The sequence below is a fragment of the Mustela nivalis genome (assembly GCF_964662115.1).
Source record: "Mustela nivalis genome assembly, chromosome: X".
Taxonomy (NCBI): Eukaryota; Metazoa; Chordata; class Mammalia; order Carnivora; family Mustelidae; genus Mustela; species Mustela nivalis.
Genome location: NC_139040.1, coordinates 3516593 through 3539139, shown reverse-complemented (window position 1 = coordinate 3539139; position 22547 = coordinate 3516593). Strand labels below are relative to the sequence as shown.

The following is a 22547-nucleotide window of genomic DNA, read 5'->3' as shown; positions in this document are numbered from 1 at the left end:
TGGCATGCTTCCCGGGCCGGATCTCCTGCGCACCTGCCGTAGGCCTGTGCGTCCGCGCGGTTTCCCAACACTGTGCAGAAGCACAGCTTTGCGGTGTAGGCAGCATTCAGACTGTGGTCTCTGTCGAGGGATACTGCTTGCCTCAGTCCGGTTTGGAACGTACTTTGTGGCCCTGTAGTAAGCGAGTGCACTTGCCGTGGTCATTTTCCTTGGTGTAAGGTGTCCCCGCCCCCAGCGCTGATGTCTCTGCGTCGCCTCACTGGATCGCATTGTTTGGTTTATTGACCTGAACTTCTAACATTCTCCGCAGAACTGTTTTTGCTGTCCTAGAAATTAAACGTTGCCTGCTCTAACGTGCCTTCTTTCCCGAAGATGCTTCTTGCTGGGGCCGTAAGGATCGCCGATAAGATCGAGTCTGGGAAAACGTCGGTGCTGGTGCACTGCAGCGACGGCTGGGACCGGACCGCGCAGCTGACGTCCCTGGCCATGCTGATGCTGGACAGCTACTACCGCACCATTAAAGGCTTTGAGGTGCTCGTAGAAAAGGAGTGGATAAGCTTCGGACATAGGTTTGCGCTGGTAAGCTGAGACCGTGAGGTCAATTCCTGACTTGTTTTGTTCTAGCCTATGCATGTGTGTGTCACATACAACACACACACACACACACACACACACACGCGCGTGCGTGTGCGTTTTCTGCTCTGTGTCAGACCTGAATCACCATAATAGAATTCTGTGGACCTCAGCATGGTATGATTTTGGTAGGGCACTCTTTTTTTTTTTTTCAACAATTTTTTTAGTGTAGATATCTTTCTTTTTTAAATAAATAAGGTAAAATTCATATAACAGAATTAATCTTAAGGCATATAGTTCGGTGACATTTAGTGCATTCACAGTGTTGTACCAGCACCAGTTCTGTCTAGTTCCAGAACATTTCTCCGGCCCCCGAAAGGAAACCCTGTGCCCATTAAGTAGTCCTTCCTCATCTCCCCCTCCTCCAGCCCCTGACAGCCACTTTCTGTCTTTCTCAAGTTGCCTGTTCTAGGTGCCTCCTGTAAATGGAATCATAGCGTTTGTCTTTCTGTGACTGGCTTATTTCTCTAAACACAGTTTTTAAGGTTTATCCATTACATAGCATATATAAAAACTTAGTTTCTTTTCATACCTGACCAGTATTCCCTTTGCTTATCCATTCCTGTTGGTGGACACTTGGATTATTCCCATCAGTTGGCTCTTGTGACTAATGCTGCTGTAAATGTTGGTAGCTTTTGCCACGCGGACTACCACAAACCGAGGAGCTTAGCCAGTAACAACGTGTAGTCTCCCGGTTCCGGTTGGTCTGTCCTGAACCGTGTCTTCTCGGCTCATGCGTGGCCGCCTTCTCCCCCTATGCTCACATGGCCTTTTCTCTGGGTGCACCTTGCTGGTGCCTCTCGCGTTCGAATTGCTTCTCCTTAAAAGGACACCGGTCAGGCTTCCATCTTCCTTCTAATCACCTCTCATAGACCCCATCTCCAGTTACAGTCCAATTCTGAGGCCCGGGGGGTCAGGGCTCCAGTGTAGGGATTGGGGCAGTACACAGTTCAGCCTGCGACGGCCGCCTTCACACTGGGGACACTCCTAGGAGTGGGATCGCTGGGTCGCCTGGTGGCCATTCTTGGGCTGCCATTTGCATTTAGTCTGAACGGCTGTTCGTTCCTGCTCTTTCCCAGTCATTGCGCCACTGGGGCTTCATCTTAACTGTGCCTCATTCAGACCCACTCAGAGCAGGAGGATGGGCTGTGCATGTGGGGGTGCTTCCGTGGCTCCCACCATGGGGGTCCTGAGTACATTGGCCGTGAGGAGAGCCTGTGAGCCACATGCCCTTCAGGGGCCGTTGTCCGAGCCGCCCCTGCACCATGCCCCTTCCCTCTCTGCACCTCGATGCCCTTCTTGGAGGTGGAGCGTTGTGCAGCCCCATTCCTTCATCCTGCCTCTGACCCGCCTCCAGCCCGCTCTCGCCTAGATGGGTCCCACCGGCCGTAGGAACGTGCCGTTCCTTATCGCACCTGGAAACCTGCTTTCCCTGGACTCTGCTTCCCCTCCAGCTGTCTGTCAGTGCAGAGATCTGCTCCCTTCACGACAGCTGCCCTGTGCTCACTTGGGCCAGGCTTCCTCCTCCCGACACCCACCCCGGCCTGAAACCGCACACCCCAGCCGCCAGTCCCAGTCAAGTCTTCTCTTATTTGGCCTGAGCAATTGATGCTGTTGCTCCTTCCCTATTTCTGGAAACTTGCTTCCCTTGGCTTCTAGATCTGCACAGCCTTTTGAATTTCCTCCTATCTCCTAGTCCTCCCTCTCTCCCCGACCTCTTCGTGTTGGGGTGCCCCAGGGCTCAGTCGGCAGAGTGCTCCTCTTCTCTGTGCTTAACACCGTAGTAGTGATCTCGACTGGTCCCACGTCTTTAAACACGTTCAAATCTGTCGCAGTGCCACCGATGCCCCCTTCATTCCGGCCTGCCCATCTCCCTTGGGGCTGTGCTGGCAGCCTCCTAACTAGTTTCTCTGTCACCCGCCCCTTCCAATCCAGTGTCCTCCCTGCAGCCAGACGGAGCGTTGCAAGACGCAGATCTCATGCTGCGCAGAACCCTCCGAGCTTTCCTGTGGCCCATGCGGTGTGGGCAAACTCCTCAACTCAGCCTTTGAGGCCCTCGGTCATCTGGCCTAGTCCAGCCTTGTCTCGCCTCCCCCACTTGCCTCATGCCCGGATGCCTCTGGTGCTGTTGGTATCCCCCGCCATGCTCCCACTGCTTCTACTGCGGTGCGGCCCTGGCCAGCTGGGAAGCAGGTACCCCCCGCTGTCCGTGAAGGGTTATCTGAAGTGAGACCTGCTCCCCTGCCCCACCCGAGGTTGGCTCTTGTTCGGTCGCGGCCCCGCCATACCCATCCCAGACTTGGAAGCCCTGGGCACGTTTCAGTGCCTTTGGTGTTTACAGGTCTTTCTCCCACGACTACACTGCAAGTGAATTATTTGTTCAGCCCGGGTACTGTGTCTCATTTGTCTTAGTATCTCATGTGTGTAGCCAAGAGTATGGCCTCTGTGGGACAGCAGCACATGTCCCCAAACTCCCAAGGGCCAGGCAAGATGCCTTGTGTACACCAGAGGAATTCAGTGAGCAGCTGTTAAAAGAATGAATCTTAAATTGTGAGCAGCCGTGCAAAACCATTCCCAAGGTGTCTTCAACACTGAAGAGCAGGTTCTACAGATTATCTTGTAAAGGGGAAGTGCAGAGATAAGGCCACTTCTGCAGCTGCTGTGGAAAACAGTACGGCAGTTCCTCAAACAAATAAAAATAGAGCTACCCTGTGACCCGGCAATTCTGCTTCTGGGGATACACCCAAAAGAAGTGAAAACAGACTCGGATACTTGCACACCCACGCGTACAAGCAGTGTGGTTCATAGGAGCCCAGAGGTAGGAGCAGCCCCGGTGTCCATCGACAGATGCACGCGTACACAGAATGTGGTCTGTCCATACAACGGACGTGTCACTCAGCTCAAAGAGGGAAGGAATTTCTGACACATTCTACAATACAGATGAACCTTGAGGACCTTCTGCTGAGTGAAAGAAGCCAGTCACAACAGGACAGATACTGTAGGAGTCCACTTATAAGAGGGAACAAGAGCAGTCACATGCACAGGGACAGAAAGTACACAGGTGGCGGCAGGGTGGGGAGACATGGAGTGAACGGATTGGAAAGATGGACGGTGGGGTTGGCTCCCTGCACTGAGCGTACTTGATCCACACCATGTGCACAAACGGGTTAAGGTGGCCCGTTTCATGTTCTGTATGTTTCACCACAATTGAAACCCAGTAAGACCCACTGCTGTAACTGTGAGGTCTGGATTTCCTCTCCTGCTGGCGGTTTCCTAGACCCAGTACTTCTCGTGCTTTCTATGTAGTAGTTGCATTGTATCTTTGGAATGTCTCCTTCTCATCCTTTTGCTTCGTCACCAGAGTATTTGAGCCTTCTCTTCGAATGCTCGCTCTCGAACTGTTTTTTAACGTGACGTTTCCAATATTTTGTCATGTTTGTTTTTGAAGTTCTTTTATCAGGAATCCATGAGTAGCTCTACAACACTGAAAGGTGTGAAACGCACTGTTGATTATCAAGTATGGCTCAGAAATGGGCTGCCTTGAGCAAGGACTCCCCCTTACCATTTCACGTGTGGGATTTGGGGGGCTCTCTGAGTCCTGTAGAATTGGTTAAAACATATAGAGTATTATTTGATTCTCAGACTTCCTGACATTTCGGAAAACTGGGAAGACCTGTTTTTCCACCTGTGGAGGAAATGGCCACCGTAATGTGCTTTCTGAGCGGCTAATCGGTAGTCCTACATTGACACTGTGCACTTGGTGCTGTGGCCTGGCCTGACCCTAGCATTGGGACTGAAACGTTTACTGGCCAATTGCTTATAACTTCTTGATCTCCACTATTTTAAAGTGAAATTATAAAAGTCAACACATACCAGTATAGTACCTTGAAGTTGTGTTTCCTGTTAGGTCTTGGGACCTAGAGATGACACCTAATGCTTGCCACTAGGCAACTTGAAGTGACCTTTGAGAGCACTGTGGCATGCGTTCACATGCTTCACGTCTCATTTGTTCTCAGAGAGTGGGCCACGGCGACGACAACCACGCCGACGCCGACCGGTCCCCCATATTTCTCCAGTTCATTGACTGTGTTTGGCAGATGACAAGACAGGTAAGAAATTTCAAGGATATTTCTGACTGAAAATTGAAGATTAGATAAATATTTATGTTCGTTCAAAATGAACACACGTGTATGTGTGTAAAAATAGGACCCCTTCTGTTATTTAACTCCGGTTGATTCTAATTCACTTAGAAGTATAAGCAGAAAATTAGAGACTATCATTTCTCACCAAAAGTTCCTGTTCTTGTGCAAATGCTTTTGTCAGTCTTCTGTCCACCAGCTCTGCCGACCAAGGCCTTGCTTCTGCCATTCTGCTGCTCGTGCTCCCTTTCTGTCTGGGTGAAGAGGCACAGTCCCCTGCTGAGCAGGCCAAGTGTTTGAAACAGGGATGTGACAGAACTGACAGCAGGGTGGGGGATGCCGGCCCTGGGAACCCAGGAGTCTGCGTGCCTGGCCTGGGCCCCCATGGCCCCGCGGCAGTGCCGCCGAGGGCAGGGAATGTCTGGGAAGCAGAGGTGGGTAGGAGGTTACTGGTGCTTAGTTTCCAAACCCCAGTGCACAGGGCCCCAGTATGCAAGGTGGCCACGCAGGGGTTCCCCCTTCCCTAAGTGTATTGGGCCTCCATGGTTTCAGTTTAAAGCAGGCCCCGAGGCCTATGCTATTTACTCCCTGGTCTCCTAACACCTGAGCCCAAGTTTGGGGTCTTATCCTCAGGATAGGAGATCAAGCCAGAGCGGCAGGGACAAAGTGGCATACAGAGCGGTAGGGTGGAGAGAATGAGGCAGAGAGAGAGAGAGCCGCACAGAGCCACACACACAGGTACAGAGAGAGACAGTCACCTAGAGACCTAGACGGAGAGAACAGAAAACAGGCAGTCGCCCCGGAGCCTGTACAGGGCAGAGTCAGAGGGTGGAGAGCCATGGCCTGCGTGCTCTCCTTCCTCCTGGCCCGGAGGTCTGGCCGTGGCTGCCTCAGTCAGGGGAAGAGGGCCAGCGGGAAGACTGCTGGCGACCTCTAGTGCCTCTGTCAGCAGCCATGGCGCTCACGACAGCCTCCTGACCACATTATCACCATCACCCCAGGATCTTTTCAAAGGATCTCTGCTTTCTAAGCCCGGGAAGTCAGATGGACGACTATCCGTGAAATCCCTGACCGTGCACCACTCTTAGTGGTGGGGGGCGGCAGTGGGCAGGAGAGAGGCTGAGCCCACTCTGGTGCACTGCTGCCCCCCTGCCTCTCGGCCCAGACCCCTTCCAGCAGCAAGTGCTCAGGAGCCATCTGGGGGACCCCCGCCTCACTGTGTACCTGTGGACACTGTCAGCGCCTGGAAACTTTTAAAGGTGCACATGCTTGGGCCCCCTTCCTTGCACACCCTTCCTCCTGTGGGCCGAGGGAGAAGCCCGGATATATGTCATTCTGGAACATTCCCTGTGTGCATTCTGAGGTGCCAGTGAGGCAGAAGACCAGCCTCCATACGACAGGCCCCATCCTGCCGCAGTCCCGGGGCCGGTGGCCTCAGCTTCCCCTGGGCACGTAGAGATGAAAATTCTCAGGCCTGCCCAGAGCTGCTGACACTGGAGGGCGGCTGGCTCTGGGTGTGGGGGTATTACTAAAACGCAGTCTGATTTGTGAGTCTGCATGCCTCATGGATCTCAGTACCAAGGATCTAGAGAGAGCAGGCATGCTTTCAGAAATAAGAAAAAGGGGGGGCGGGGTTGAGTTCTGATCAGCTAGCGGAGACCCTCCCAGAGTCCTTGGGACTTAGACCTTCCTCTTACTTTTAGGCCCAGCTTCCCTAGACTGATGGGGCTCTCGTGTTTTCCAGGCACCAGGTCACACACGATTCAGAGCAGCCATTTGGAGGGCTGGTGGGGGTGGAGGGGCGTTTCAGAGGTGGGCACCGGTGGGATGAGTGACGGATGGCAGTGAACACACACTCAGAAGGCACGGAGGCCGGCCAGGGGTCATACTGTTATGTAGCCCCGTGAACTTCTTGCTGTTTGTATTAACTCAGCCAATAACAAAATTAAATGATGGTTACATTCAGGTTAAAACAAAAAAGTATAAAATGAATTTTAGAAAAATTGTGTAACAAGGTTGAACACATACACAAAATGATATTTCTGAGGGGATTAGCACTACTTTTGTTGATGTGAAGTAGCTCCTTCCTCCCAAATGCTAAGTGCACGCATACGCGCATGTAGTACCCACAACTGCTTTCCATTCCTCATACTGTTTTGTCCCTATTTTCGTGTTTAATCTAGATCATTTTTGTGCTGTTTATTGGATTTTAAGGGAAAAAAAGGACAAGGGGTTTAGATTAGATTTCAGATGCCTTTCAGCTCCTGTCCATGAAACGTGTATAATTAACGTCTCCTAAAACAACATGGTTAATGCAATAGAAGCAGAAAGAGCACCGCTCAGTCTATCAGTTAAGTTACAAGTGGATGCGACATGCAGCTTGTTAGGAAAGATGCATTAATGTAATGAGATTAATTTATTTGGAGGTTGCCTACTGCTAAATCAAGTAAGCTAAATCCGCATTAAATCGTTCAAAATCTCAGGATAACGTGAACTAGGCTGTGTGCACAAATTGATAGACAAGGATCTAAGGGAAAGGAATTGAGCAGCTCTTCAGAAAAGAGTCTCAAACATTCTACAATAACCGTAGTTTAATAGACTCTGCCCTTTTGAGTAGGTTCAGTAGTGGTTCATATTTTCGTTCCTCAAGATGTGCAGAATTTCATTGTGGATTTCTAGAGTTTTTGACCCCATACTTTTTAGGTAGATGGTATAGTTTCCAGGAGAAGAGGCCAACAGAAATTGTGAATCACAAGACTTAATCTTCGATTCCTATTACTCTAGCTGTTGCTGCTTCCTCTAATGAAGCATTTCCTGGGCTGAGCGTGAGGCCGCAACGCCATTTGAACGGGACCAGCAGTCCCGGCGAGCATCCGAAGGTGCAGCTCTTGTGTCCCGGTTCTGGGAGTGCTGACAGGCAGAGGCCAAGCCCCGCCTGACCTAGACCTACCGGCGCTGGGATCCACTTGGCCAGAATAATAAGGCTTAGAGTCGGGGCTGCTAGAACATGCCCAGCCCAGCTCGCAGGAGCAGGCAGGCTCAGAGTTCGCAGTAAAGACTCATTTGACTTTAGGAATGTGTCCATAGAAGCTTTGCTGACCTGTTAGGAAATGTGTAATTTAAATGAAAATAAAACCTAAATCTTCCATTTCTATCCTTGATTTGATAAAGCTTCAGTGTACATAAATGTTATATATTTGCTTAACATTCATAAATTTTGTGGTGCCAATAATTTCTTAACTAGAGTGTAACTAAACTGCATAGAAGAATGCTGGGAAAAGTAGACATGATATGCTTGGCCGTTTAAAGGATAGCCATTTGGAATGTGAGGCCACTGGTGGATTTGCAAGTTCAAGGCCCTGAGAGAGGATTCATTAGTAGCTATTATCAGCATTTCAGCCAGATTTAGTTGATGTAGTTCATCTAAGAACCACCACCATGGTGAGTTTCCAGAGGTTTCTGAAGAAGTGGCATTGTGAGGGGGCTCCCCCGAAGAGAGTTGTGTTTCTGTGGGAACAGTCTGTACGACGGAGAGAGGCCCACCTACATCCCGTCTGAGCAGAAGTCCGCACGGCGGCTAATGTGATGCGCGGCCGGGGAGGAAGAGAGCGTTTGCGGGGGGAGTTTGGACGGTCCTGGATGGACCATTTTTTTCTCTTTGGGAAGCTTATCCCTAGCCTGGGAAAGTAATACGGCCATCGGTGACCGTGGTTGTCTCTCTAGAGATGACAGGATGAGTCATGAGAGTGCGCAAACAGCACTCTGGGGGCCTGTTTCATACTTTAAAGAAAATGTACTTAAAGCTCTGCTGGGTGGTTCCAGTGGCCTTTGCCGCCTTGGGTACTTCGCTGGGGCACTGGCACGTGGGAGGTGCTCCACCGTCGCCTGCCCAGGAGCTTTGTTGCCATCATTCATCATTACTGTCATTTCGAGACCATCTCCTTACGGCTACTAAATGCCAGGTACTGGTTAGAACCTCCCGGCAATGTTAAAGTCCTTGTTGGAATTCTGCAAAGAACCCATTGAGAATTACCTAAACCAATAATTGAAATGATTATGTGATTTTCTTATGCTGGTAATGTGGTGAATTATAGTGATTACTATTTTTTAACATTTTTAACGTTTTTAACATTGATCTTCAAACGTTAAGCCAGCCTTGCATTCCCGAGCTGAACCCCACCGGATCATGTTGTGTCTGTCAGTTTGTTCAGATGTTGGTAAGGGTTTGGGGGGTGTATGTTCGTGGAGTTGTCTCTGTGGGAAGGTTTTTAATCACGAGTTTTTTCTTTACTAGATAATAGGCTTTCCATTCTTTCTTGAATCCCTTTTGGTACCTGCTGTGCCTGGGAACCCCTCTCCCTTCTCGGACTCCAAACGTAGCGCCAGGCAGAAAGCTGGGACCGTAGTCGAACTGGCTTTGTCTGTTTTCCGTCTGGGCGGGCCGGCACAGCCCCGGGCCGCCTGCTGCCAGCCTGCTCTCTCCTCGCTTCTGCAGAAGGGCGGCTGCGGGCTCTTCGCCCAGCTGCAGGTGTTTTAGCGCCGTCTCTGTGGGCCTGGACCGGAAGCTGTAGGAAGTGAAATCCGACATGGCTCAGTCTTCCTTTTAACCTTAAACTGTATTCCAAATTGTAATTTAGCTTTCACCGAAAATTCCTACCACTGTATTGTAGAAATTGAACTTTAAACCTTACTTCTCTTTCCTTTGAAGTTTCCATCAGCATTCGAGTTTAATGAGCTGTTCTTGATCACGATTTTGGACCATCTATATAGCTGTCTCTTCGGGACTTTTTTGTGCAACTGTGAACAGCAGCGGTTCAAAGAGGTAAGTGCACGCCATCCTGCCTGTTGCTGCCCATGGTTTAGGGGCCTTTCCCATTAAGTGCCACTGTGGAAAGGGGGGGTACTGGGTGGAGAGGGGACCTGGGTCTGGCCCTGCTGCTGTGTATAAATGGGGGGTTGCATGATCTTCCATGTGGTCGGACACAGGCCCCTTCCTTTATGGGGGCTGGGAAGCAAGCCCACAACTGTCTGAGGACTCTTAAGGTTTTGTACAGTCAGTTCTAGACCTTGGACCCCTAAACCCCAAGTTCGTGTACTTCCTACCACACTGACTCCAAAATGATGTGATTCCGCTCTTCACTGTCCGTTCCATCAGGGTGACAGGTACGCAGAGGCCTAGGATGGTTGAAGTCTGTAGTTGACCCCGGAACTTCCTGCTAGGTAGCGAGCCAGACTTCCTTTTCCGTCCGGCCGAGCTTCTCAGAGTTCCATTTCCCCTCTTTCCTCCTAAGTTGTTTTTTTTTTTTTTTAAATTTAAAGATCGATTTATTTGAGAGCGAGCGAGCACGAGAGCATGAGCCCGAGGGGCAGTGGGAGAGGGAGAGAGAAGCCCAAGCAGATTCTGCACTGAGAGCAGAGCCCGAAGGCAGGCTTGATCCCACGAACTGACCCGAAACCAGTTATTGGTGCTCAGGTGACTGCATCACCCAGCTGCCCCTTTCCCCCTCATTTTGAGATGAATGAAAGAAACGATCACGAGGAAGCACTGGGAAAAGGCAGCTTAGAGTGTCTTCTGGTTAACAGAAAAGGGCCACCACCTGTAGACTAATAAGCACATCAGAACATTATCGAATTTTGGAGAAAATAGTCGGTCGACAGCACCCATCTCCCTCTACAGCCTTCCCACAGCTGTCGCCCCCTCGTTCCATGTCCACACCCCACCCAGTCTCCTCCCTTTAGCCTTTCTGTCACCCGGGAGCTTGCCTGGACCCAGTTCAGTGTTCCTCCTGCCCCAAACTCTGTTCTCTCTCGGTCACTGTCTGTCCCATTGTGCTGCCGCTCCCCTGCATCTCCCTAGAGGGCAGCTTTGCTCCTCAAGATGCCTTAGCATTTATTTGCCTCCTCCCTCCCCCAGCTGCCACAGCTGCTCCCCACAAGAGATTCTTTAAAAAAAAAAAAAAAGACTGTATTTACTTATGAGAGAGAGAGAGAGAGCGGAAGGAGAGAGCAGGAGAGGGACAGGCAGACTCCGCCTTGAGGGTTGAGCCAAAATCATGACCTCAGCTGAAATCAAGGGTCCGACTGAAGAGATTCTTTCTTAGTCTGGCCGCTTGTCACTGCCCCACAGCTTAGTTCATGGTGGACTAAGGCCGCTGCCTGGAGATGAACTTCGCTCCCTTCATTTCTGACCTCCAGCAACCTGTGGCTTCCCTTGTGGGCAGGATAAGGTCCACATTCCTACCGGCCCAGGTGATGGGGCCCTGTTAACCTCTTGAAAAAAAGTTAGAAGTTTTAGAGTGAATTTTATGGGATGTGACTCGTATCTCAATAAAGCTATTTTTTGAAAATCAACAGAATGTTCACATGTAGAATTTAAACCCCGATGGTCTTTTTTTTTTTTTTTGACAAAGTATATTTTAAAAAATCAGCTCTCTTGATCTATGACTTACGTACAACTCACCCTTTTAAAGTGGTTTTCGGTGTATTCAGAATGTGCGGCCACCACCACCTCAGTTCATAAACCCCTTAGACTTTTCATCACCCCAAAGAGAGAGCCCGGCCCGTGAGCAGTCACTCCCCGTTCCTCACTCCCCCTGTCCCTGGCAGCCGCGATCTGCCTTCAGTCCCTGCGGATTAACCGATTGCAGACACCCCGCGTGAGTGGAAGCGAACAACATTTGTCCTCCATGAGTGGCGTCATGTCGTCCAGGTCCGTGCTTCGCAGGTGCCCGAACTCTGTGCCTTGCTTTTGTCTGAGCGACATTCCACACTAGGGAGAGGCCCCGAGCTGCGGCTGCAGTTGGTCACCGGCGGACTTCGTGGCCGTCGCCGCTCTGGCCACTGACGAGTGCGCTGATACGCTGCGGACATTTGAACGTGTGGATTTTATTTGGATACGTGTCACCCCCTCCCCTTCGGAACAGGAAGTGCAGTTGCCCAGTCACATGGGAACTGCGTGTTTAACCTTTTGAAGAACCGCAGACTGTTCTTCCAGAGTCAGTATCTTACCAGCAAGGTCGAAGGGGCCTCTTTTCGCACTTCTTCACAGATGCTTGTGTATTTTTTTATTCTAGCCATCCTCGTGGTATCTCATTGTGGGTTCTGGGGTACATTCCCTGGCAAGTGATGGCAGTGTGAGCACATTTCCACGTGCGTCTTGGCCTTCCGCATAGCTCCTGTGGACAACTGTTCGCTCAGACCCCCGCCCGTTTGCAGTTGGGCTGCCTTCATCACTGAGTCAGAAGACTTCCTTAGAACTCGGGATACATGCGAGTCCCTTATCAGATAAATGATTTTCAAAAATTGTTACCCACTCTGTGCATTGTCTCTTCACTTTTTTGATGGTCTCATTTAAAACTAGTCTAATTTTCCTGAAGCCCAACTTTTCTGTTTCCTTTCATTGCCTGTGCTTTTGGGGTCCTATCCAGGAAGCCATTATTCAACCTGAGGTTGTGAAGAGTTGAGCCCATGTTTTCTTCTGAGTTTTATAGTTTCAGCCCTTCCATTGAGGCCTGTGACCCGTGTTTCAGTTCTTTTTGCGTGCAGTGTATGGTACGGGTCCAAATTCATTCTTTTGTCAGCTGTTTGTTGAGAACACTCTCTCCCCCAAACCGAAGGCTCTCGGTGCCCAGCTTGGAAATCGGGGACTGCCTAACTGAGGGCTCGTTTCTGTATCATCTTCCCACTGTTGATGCGCGTGTCTGTCCCTCCCGGGCTGGCACCGCCTGTGTTGATGATTGTAGCTCTTCAGAGCCCCTTGAATTCTCACTGGTGTTTCTCTTAGAAACACAGAGTATAAAATAGGAAAAGGTCCTGATGGAATTCTCTGTGTCTAGCTTGTGGGAGTCAGTCGGCTTTACAGTTTTCTAATTTTGACTTTGTCACTGTGCTTGGTCCGTGTCTAACAACGATCTGTCCTGCCCAGCCTGTGGGTTCCGGCATTCCACTCACAGGAGCGGCGTGGGTAGTCCCACATTTCTTAAGTGGGCACGTGCTTCTCGGTGGGAGGCTTCACCCGCCTGCCACCCCGGAGTGTTTTCACCCCGGATAGGCATGATTTTCCGGGGAAAGCAATCATCTTATCTGTGAATTCTACCCCAGTCACAAACGCAAAACTGCAAACTGGAAATAAAGACTGTGTCTGTTACGGACAGGCCCCATCATCCCGTGCTTGTTAGAAAGTTCTCATCTTGCCTTCACACAGATATGGTCGCCAGATGTCACCTAACTCAGCAATGCATTTTGTCAGGACAGGAACCACTGTATGTTTCCCTGCTGTCCCTGGCATGAGGTGATGCTGAAGCGTAAGGGATGGGGGGTGGCGCTTAGCAAATGTTCTGTAACTAAAATTTCAGCCTTTGAATTCGTTTTATCCAAGGCCTTTTGTCTCCATAATGCAAAATCTCAAGGATCTGAAAAAAAGTTGAATTTATTTCAATGTATTCCTTTTTTGTTTTTCAGGATGTATATACGAAGACTATATCTTTATGGTCCTATGTCAATAGCCAGCTTGAAGAATTTTCTAATCCTTTCTTTGTGAATTATGAAAACCACGTCTTGTATCCCGTTGCTAGTCTGAGTCACTTGGAACTATGGGTAAACTACTATGTGCGCTGGAACCCACGGATGCGGCCTCAGGTAGCTTTTTGTTCTTTGCAAAAGTGTGTCTTTCTAAGCAGAGATACAGGTGTAGCAGTGCGGGCATGCTGGGTATTAGCGTCCGCTCCTTCTGCCCTCGCCTCTCAGGTTTTCATCCTGTGCTTTCATGTTCTAGCATTTTCTTTTCACACACCAATCCTGCAGCTGTTTGCTAGATTAAAAATCTTGGCACCTCTGTCCTCCGCTAAAGGCAGCGGCGGCTTCTGCGTTTCGCCCGCGGGCTTTCCCGGCTCGGTTCATTCGCGGACTCGGGTAGGAAGAGGCCCGTGCGACGGGGCGAGCGTCCCGCCCGCAGCGCGCTCGCCGCCCGGCCGGTCCTTCCCAGGGTCCTTCCGAGGCCGCGCGTCTCCGAACAGCGGCCGGTGCGCGGGCGTCGCCGGCTCGGGCTCCCCGGGCGCCTCCCCGAGCCTGGGCGCTCCCGGGGCTGCCGATGGCGGCGGCCCCCCTCCGTGGCCAGGGGACTCTGCCGAGGTTCGAGTCTGACGTCTGTGGGGGCGCGCGGCCGGCTGCCAGCGGCGGCTTCGGGGCCTTGTCCGCTGTCGGCGCCGCTCTCGGGCGCCTTTCCGCTCAGCGTCGTCCTCGGCCCCCGGCCGCCCTCCGCGTCCCCGCCGGGTCCCGGGCGCTAGGGCCGCCGTCTCGGGGAGCGCGGGCGGGCGCGCTCCCGCGGGCGAGTGCGTTCCGGGCGGCCCTCCGCGGCGTGTGGAGGTTTTCTCCCCGCGTCGTCCTGTTGTCGCCCCTGCACGTGCGTGGCCGCGGCGCGGTCGCCCCTTCTGAGGACGAGGGCGCGCGCCGACGCCCGCACCGGCCCCGGCTGCCCCTCCCGCCTCTCCCCTGCTCATTTCTTGCCTCTTCTTCCCTCTTTCCTGCGGCGACACCACAGCTGGCAACGCCCCGTCTTCCTCCAGAGCCTCTGGTCCGCTCAGGACGCTTTTCCAGAGCTCCGGAGCGGGGCCCGCGCGGCCGCACTCGTCTTCCCGTCGCGGCCGGGGCCGGCGCCGGGCCTCACACTCCCCGCTCTTCCTCCCGCTCCGGGGGCCTCCATGTCCCCACACGGGGCTGTCAGCCCCCGACTCCGGAAAGGCTTCCGCCGCGCCAGCTTCTCGCCACACCGGCGGCCCGGCCGGCGCTCTGAGAACCTCCTCTGGGCAGCGCGCCCCAGCCCGAAACCTGTCCGCGCACCGGGCCGACTTCTCACCCGGGCACGGGCCGTTCGCTGCTGCTGAGACAGTGACAGCCCGGGGCAGCGCACAGGGGACCTCATGGCCAACGTGGCCAGAGCACATTTCTAGCCTCCAAATGGATTCTTGGTTTAGTGCTAACTTCTATGAGTTGGAAAATGTTCTCTTCGTTGAGGACCCTCTGAAGCGGGAGGGCCGTACTCTCTTTTCTGTTCTCCGTGGGAGCTACTGGTCCCCAGAAGTCAAGTTCTTGGGGCAGTACAGGTTTTTGCCTTTGTGGGCAGTGAGCCGTCGGGACCGAGCTCCAAACGTTCTGCTGATGGGCGTCCATCCTGTTAGCACCACAGGGTCCGCGACTCACAAGCATGGTCCCCACGTCCTGTCCCCTTCCCTCCTCAGAGTGACACCCCCCCACCCCCCCCACCCCCCCCACCCCCCCGGCAACTCACCATTCCCTGGTCACGCAGCTGAAGTTGTTCATACAACAGCCCGCGGTGCCCAGGGCTGGCCTCCCAGGGCTGCCCGATGGCTCCACCTGTCTGTCCCCACTGTCCCCTCATCCAAGCTCCGGTTTACCTTCATCAGGCTGTGGCGACAGCTGATTTCTCCTTCTCTCTCACGCTCTGTACTCTGCAAGGGCTTTCCCCTGGACTAACAACTACTTGTTACATTAGATGGACTCATCCCCCAAACGAGAACCACATGTGACAGCGAAAGGTGGGCCCAGGAACCTCAATGAGCGGGGTGTCACCAGTCCCGTCAGCAGCTTCTGCAGTGACTCACCGCCACAGAAGTGCGAGAACAGGCCTAACCTGCCCTTTTCCGGGCCACTTCCAAAACACACTCCTTCCTGACCTCAGCTGCTTCGGATATGCCAGCCCCAGGGGACCCTTAAGCCCCTCTTTCTAGTCACTGGAGTCCCTTTGACTCAGGAATGCAAGCCAGCGTCGGCTGGGCAGCACCTCCTCAGCTGCCACGCTTCCCTGGCCTGCTGGGGCACCTCGCTTTTTCTCCCCGGGCCGTTCGCTTTCGTGTGTCGTAGCAACAAGGAAGAAGGGCTCTGGGCTAGAGTGTACGAGAAAGTCCCTTTATTTAAATCACAGAGTTAGCAAATAGTATTCTGAACGACACAGAGGACAGATGGTGGGTAGGATTTCTGAAACTTCAGCAGAGAAGCCAAGGGCATCCCCCAGGCCCGGCTCTTGCTCCCGCAGCGCGAGCTCCCCGCGCTGGCAGACTGCGGGCCTCTGAAGGCCTGCCGGCCCGCCCTCTCGCCCGCGGCAAGGACCGTGACAGAAGCGGGAGCCACGGACCTCGCTGCTCTAAGTCGAGATCTCTGGCAGGCCTCTGGGTGCTGTCCACACGGACCTTGGTAGGAAACGGGAGCCATGGCTTGGCCCGTTCTCACCGCCTGGCCTGCGCTCATGCAAGGGTCGGGGTCCTGTCCCCTCTCCGGCAGTGGCTCCATGCTGAGACCTTGTGGGACAGGAGCTCTTCGTGCGCCGTGCTCTACAGAAGGGAGAGCTGGCAGGCGGGCCGTGGGCCACCCATGTGTTGTCCCGAGTGTGGCCAGCGGGGGAGCAGGCTGGGCCTTGGGGGCACTGAAGGCCAGAAAAGGTGGGCAGGCTGGGCTGCTGCACGGTGTGTCGGGCGGCTCCGTCCAGCTGCGCTATGTGCGCAGGACTGGGGGGCAGGGAAGGCAGATGGCTCGCCCCTTTGGCCCCTTTGGTCTGAGGAGGAGGGTCTAGACTGTCTGCCAGGTAGAAGGAGGGCCGAGCAGCCTTCTAGTTTCCTTTGGGACCCACTGGCCGAGGCCCCTAGCTGGCCAGGGCCATTTCCTCAAACAAGCAGGCTTTGGATCTATGTAAGTGGCCTCGGAGGAAAGGCTGCCCGGAGATGTCCGATGAGCATCTCAGGCCCTGGGCACTCCCCTACATGGGCTGCCCCTCTCCAGGACCGCTGCTGCAGAAGGTTCCCTCGTCTGATTCACTTAGAATAAAGTGATCCTGCAAACAGGAAAATAATACAGATAGTCCCCAAGACCTTACCCAATGGTGGCCTCTGGGATTAGTAGCAAATAAGGTAAGTTTCCCTTCTTTGGAGGCGTCACTGGCATCGGACTTCCATCGGCCCTCCCCTTCCTCCTACGGCTTGATGAAGGCCGGAGCTTGTTCTTTGCTGGTTACCAACCCCCCCATTCTTTCCCTGCCTCTTTTCACTCCCCCCATCGGCTGTCCGGCTGTCCGGCTGTCCGGCTGTCTCTTTCCTGCCCTCCCTCTCTCCCTCCAAGGGCTGATCGCCATTGGCAGCCCTGATGCAGGAGCTCAGAGTTTTGAGGGAGGAAGCAAAGGGTTGGGGGGAAAGTGCTGCAGCCAGAAGGGACAGCACAGGCCTGGCGTCGATCAAATCCTAGAAGATTCTGGAATGCAGGAGTGGCAAAGAGGCAGGACCTGGGGAGAGGGGAGTAGAGGTTGGCTGGGGTCAGACCATGGGGTTGTGAGGCCAAGGTCAGGGCAGCAGAAAGAAGCCACTGGAGGCTGCTGGGTGGGCATCACATAGCCTGGCTGAGGCTCAGAATCCAGGCCTGTAGCTGCTTTGTGCAGACTGGCTTGGGGACAAGGGGAGGCAAGAGGGCAAGGCAAGGAGAGCCCCCACCATGGTGACATTCCTCCCTGGTGTGCCTCACGCCAGCCCAGGAGCCTCCTGAGGGAGAAGTGGGACCTTGGATCTCTGGGCTTGCTAGCTGAGGGAGAGCAGGTGCCGAGTAGGGCCGAGAAGGGCCCCTGACCGCAGCCGTCTCTCTGTCCTCAGATGCCCATCCACCAGAATCTCAAGGAGCTGCTGGCCATCAAGGCGGAGCTGCAGAAGCGCGTGGAGGACCTGCAGCGGGAGGTGGCCACGCGCGCCTCGTCCTCATCCGAGCGGGGCTCCTCGCCGTCCCACTCGGTCACCCCCGTCCACACCTCCGTCTGAGGGGCGCCCGAGGCCAGCACTCGTGGTGACTCCCGCCGGCCAGGACCTCCCGCTCGGCGCTCAGGCACGGGATGGTAGCTCGTGATCTTGTCTTTTAGGATTAGGCCCGATGTCCTCCCAGTCTAGATGGCACTTCCCACCGGCGACCGTTTGTGTGGCTAGGTGACCACTCCCACTGTCATCGAGTGCTTTGTCTCGTGAACCATTTCCCTCTGGTCTGGGCTCTGCTGCGACGGCCAACTCGCCGCGGCCCCGGGGGTGGGCGCGGGCTGTAGGGGGAAGGGGCCCCCCGTTTCTTTCCGAGGTAAGCCCTTCATTTCCGGACCCCCCAGTCCCTTACAGACCGCGCCGGCCACAGGGCTGCTTTCAGCCCGTTGCTGGGGCTCCACGAGCGTTGGGCCCCGACTGCGGCATCAGCCCTCGTCGCGCCTGGGCCTTCCTGCACCCGTTACTGTTGTGTACATAGAAGGTATTTTTAAAAAAGAGAAACAGGCCTTTATTTTCCTATGTCCTTTTTTATGTTTAGACTAGTCCCCTGAGGCGGCTACTGCTTAACTGGACTGGGTGAGACCTTGTCAAACAAGGCTCGAGCCAACTTCCTGCGGTACACCTGCAGCGGGGTTGGAATAGGGTCGCTGGACCGGCGGGGTCCCGCCAACCCCCGCCCCCGACACAGGTGCTTGCCTCCGAGGCTGCTCCTGGCCGGTGGCGACAGCAGCAGCGGTTCCCACCCCCACCCCCGCCCGGGGATGGTGGGACCCCGCACTGGGCCTCCTCGGGGGCCCTGGCTGTCTGTCTGGCTGCTCCCTGGCCGCTGCGCCTCACCGCTGCTGTTCACACCCGAGTGAGCCCGCCCTCCCCTCTTAGCTGCCCAGCGGCAAGGCTTCTCCTGTCCCGAGACCCCTGTCCGGCTCCGCTCCCCTGCTACTCCGCGACACACCACCGCGCTCCCTGGCTTGCTCCCTTCCGGGCGGGTGTGGCAGAGGTGGGGAGGGGGTGGCAGGGCCACATGGACCTGTGCTACCGCCCACCCTGCCCACGGGGAGCCCCCTCCCCGGCCAGCCCCAGCCATGCCTGCCCCACTGACAGGCAGCACAACAGCCCCCTTTCCTGTGTGTGTACCTAGCACACAACCGTTTCTAACACAACTTGAAGTGTACCGTTGTTACCTAAGCAGTTCTTTTATTTAAGTGTACTAGAATGTAAAACATTCATGGCTCCGATTTTTAAAAACTGGTACAGTATTGTATTTGCCCCATCTGATACACTGTATTTCGATCTGTAATTAAAATAATATGTTTACTCCATGGTCTTGTTTGTTTAAGTTTTTCTAATTTTTCCCTTGGGGAAAATGACTAAACCCTCCATACCTGTTATTTTATGTACCAAGCATAGTTAATACACATAAAGTGCCTTTACATGATTTAACTCCTTTACTAAATCCTGAACGCCCAAAACCAGGTCTTCAGTGTCTTGATCAAAATGATGGCGGGGGGAGTACTCGGATTTTTAAAATCCAAAAGGCTCCTCAGCCTTAAGCTTAAGACAATGCTGATGGGGGAAGGGCTGGAGCCACCGGAGTCAGCAGCAGCTCCACAGAGGCGTGGGGCTCTGTCCAGACCTTGGGAAGGGGACAGACTTTAGAGAAGCCCTGGAGTTCCGACCCCAAGTCTACAGAAGAAATGCTGGCCTCGGGTCCCTGTCCCCCTCCACGCAGAGGTCACTGCAGCTGTGGGCCCCAGCAGCAACACCCAAGTGGCAAGGCTGGGAGGGCCACAGCATAGCCCCTGGCTAGCCACGAAGAACTTCTTTACTGAGTCTGGGCCACCCACCTTGATGGGGAAAACCCCATGCCCACTGCATCCTGCTCCCCCGCAGCGGTCCGGAGGTGCTCTCGGTATGCCAGCCAAGCAGTAAGGGGATGACAAGGGCGCGCTTGTCCCCAAACGGGCCACTCTGCGCAACTGCACAACCGATGGCGTGCTCGACCCAAAAGACTGCACACAACCCGAATCCGCCCTAAATACTGGACTTCGTTGATGAAGGAGCACCGGGCTGTGGAATCAGGAGTGTAAGGCCTGCCTCTGCCCTCTCGGGTGACCCCCAGACCTCTGCTCGTTCCCCTGCAGCTCCGGGGCCCTGACACGGATCCCAGCCGTTCATCAACAGAAGAAACACAGGAACTCTAACCTGCAGGAACTCTAACCTTTTGGAGAGAACACCTTGGGCTGGGGGAGGGGGTGGGGAGGTGGGGGGTTGGGGAGGAAGGTGGACCACAAGTACCTTAAGGAAAAAAACCAGGGTCACTTGACAAAGGAAGTCTCTTCACACCATCAGAATACAACGATCTGTTAGGTTCCATTTCCTTTAATGCAAACACGAGACAGTTCACAATTCACATTTAAACACAAGCACAGAAAAAGTACAGGGCTTCTGAGATCAGTCAACACTTCTTTCTCAGACAAGGGGCAGAGCACTTCCCAGTCAGGCGCCCAACGGGCGGGCCTGGCGCTGTTCTCTGGGTCCCACTCCAGGAGCGCGCCCCCCACCCCCGCTGCTATGCTCCCTCCCTCCTGTGCGGAGTTCCCTGCACCGGCTCGGGCCCCGGGGGGCTCGGCTATAGACCAGAGATTCTCAACTGGCCCTTCTGGTTTGCTCCACCTTCCCTATTGACCGGGACAGGCCCGGTAGCCAGAGAGATGGAGGTGCAAGAGCCTAGGCTTCTGCAGGCGTCCCTGCCCACCAGCCCCGGGACCAGCGCTCTGCGAATGGGTGGCAGAGGGACCTCGGCCTGTCCCGTCACTAGGAGGTCTGGCTGCTGGGCTGCGGTCTCCAGAGCCCAAGGGCTCTCTTTGATCCCCACCACTGAGAAAATGTACATCAGAGCTGCAGGGGCTCGGGGTCCCCCCACCACGGGAGCTCCCTGTCAAGCTCGACGGGACAGCTGGGGGACCAGGGGCACGTCCCTCCTCAGGGCTCCTAGCTCCATAGTTCTAGCTACCGCCCTGCCACGCCCGGCTATGCCGAGCACCGCACGGGCCACGTCACTCCTCAGCCTGGCTGCCACCATGAGTGGGCTTCCTCTAACTCGCCCGTGGCAGGGAGAAGTCATCCGCCACCCACGAGCGTGGCCTGGTTTTTCCTCCTTTGAGATGCCCTGGGGACCTTGGGGGGCAGCCAACTGCACCCCAGGAGCTGCCAAGGCTGCCCGGACCCTCCCCCAGCTCCTGTTACCAAGGACACTGGGTGGCAACGGTCCATGGCTACAACCATCCTTCAGCGCGGCCAGCACCAGCCAGGGCTGGGGCCATCAGTCCTTGCCGTCCTTGGTGACAGGGACCAGCCTGGCCGAGCTGACAACTCGCAGAGGGCTCTCGTCCGTGCTCCACACCTGCCCGGCAGACACACGGTTCTGGTGGCGTGGGCCGAGCCCCCCGCCGGGGAAGGGACCCATCCGGGCGGCGGCAGCGGGAAGGAGCTCAAGGGCAGCCGCGGACCCCCCCACCCCCCCACCGCACGACTAGGCGCCTCAAAGCGCCGCGAACACGAGTCTCTAGCCTGCGGGCTCTGTTCCAGCTCCAACCCTTCCCTTCGGAAGCCTGACTTGCCTCGTCCCAGCTTAGCGGACGCCCAGCCCGGGTACCACGCAGAGGGGACGTGGGGTCGAGTCAGTGGGACCCTGGCTTCCCACTGACTTCTGCTTCTGGAAGTGCTTCTGGGCCCCGCAAACTGGTCATCGGTAGACAGTGGCTCTAGACTTTGGCTCAGCCTCAGATGGCAGAGCGCCCAGGGGCAGGACCACATGTGGGCCAGACAGAACATTCCGGGCGGCTAGCCCAAACCGGACAGCTCCGGGCCAGGTGAGGGGCCAGTCTCTGGGTTCTGGTGTTTACCACAGTGACCGTGGCAGCCCAAGGGCTTTGTATCTGAACACGACAGGCAGAGTCAGCCTTCCAGACACCCGGAGCCAGGCGTGTTTCATAAACCCAGCAAACGTCCCCTTCCCCATCCCCCCTCCCACCTCCAATACAGGTTTAAGCAAAAAACACGTGTGCTTCTGGCTCTGCCACTTGTTCTTTACGTCTGTAGCTTCTGCTACCGAAGGAGGCACCTGTACAGGGTGGAAGGGGGACGCACGTTCCTAAAAGCTAATCATGGCAGCCGGGAGGCGAACCGGGCCCCAGAGTCACAGCCTCCTACTCGTCCAGAAGGTTCCTAAGCTCTCAGGACGGGACTATCAACGCATGCACGCTAGCACTTCAATAACGGAAAACCACCGCGTGCACCAGCTCTCCGGAAGGCCGGCAGTGCAAAAGCTGGTGGTGTGCGTGTGAGACGGAGAGTGTATTTGTGTGTGTGTGTGTGTGTGTGTGTTTGTGTGTGTGTGTGCATGTTGACCTGACGCTCACTCATTCGCTCCTTGCAGGGGCTGCAAGCGAACCAGGCGCTAGCTAAGGGCCCTGCCAGAACCCACATCAGAGTCCACGTGTCCCCGCTCATGCAGGCCAGGCCAGGCTGGCTTTGGGGGTGCGGTGACCCAGCGGCTCCGAGGCTGGTGCCTGCTTTCCGCCGCCGGGTCTCAGATGCGACACACACACCACACACACACACCCCCGAGCTCATCTGGAGTTAGAAGGAGAAGCGATGACGTCAGAGAAGCAGCAGGGCAGCCGCGGGTCACGGTGAATGAGGAGCTGGTCACGAGCAGTGGCCCTCAGATCCGCGGGGCATCGGGGGGCGGCGGCTCGGCAGCCTGCGTCTGCAGCGTCAAGTATTTCACTGGGGAGAGAAGAGCTCCGTCAGCGGGGAGACCTCTGTTGGGGGGGTCCTCCATCAGGGGGGAGTCCTCTGGGGGGAGGGGAGTCCTCTGGGGGGAGGGGAGTCCTCCCTGGGGAGGGGGAGAGACCTCCGTCGTGGGGCTGTGGGGGGAGTCCTGTCGGAGGGGGAGACCTCTGTTGGGGAGGGA

The 22547-nt window shown here is 55.0% G+C and overlaps 2 protein-coding genes across 16 annotated transcripts in view; one reads left to right on the top strand and one right to left on the bottom strand.

The window, feature by feature from the left end:
- Positions 1-18888, top strand: part of MTMR1 (myotubularin related protein 1) — a 56280-nt gene extending 37392 nt beyond the window's left edge. For all 9 annotated transcript variants that reach the window (XM_082716556.1, XM_082716555.1, XM_082716554.1 and 6 more), the window contains 5 exons: positions 373-579; positions 4650-4742; positions 9481-9594; positions 13233-13409; positions 17420-18888. In XM_082716556.1, coding sequence (XP_082572682.1) covers positions 373-579; positions 4650-4742; positions 9481-9594; positions 13233-13409; positions 17420-17581 — 753 coding nt within the window. In that variant the 3' untranslated portion in view covers positions 17582-18888. The remainder of the gene's footprint in view (positions 1-372; positions 580-4649; positions 4743-9480; positions 9595-13232; positions 13410-17419) is intronic.
- Positions 18889-19932: 1044 nt separating this feature from the next.
- Positions 19933-22547, bottom strand: part of CD99L2 (CD99 molecule like 2) — a 95935-nt gene continuing 93320 nt past the window's right edge. For 4 of the 7 annotated variants that reach the window (XM_082716547.1, XM_082716546.1, XM_082716550.1 and 1 more), the window contains one exon: positions 21637-22360. In XM_082716547.1, coding sequence (XP_082572673.1) covers positions 22296-22360 — 65 coding nt within the window. In that variant the 3' untranslated portion in view covers positions 21637-22295. Of the gene's footprint in view, positions 22361-22547 lie in introns of all 7 variants that reach the window. The other 3 variants (XM_082716549.1, XM_082716548.1, XM_082716552.1) reach the window with 1 other exon arrangement.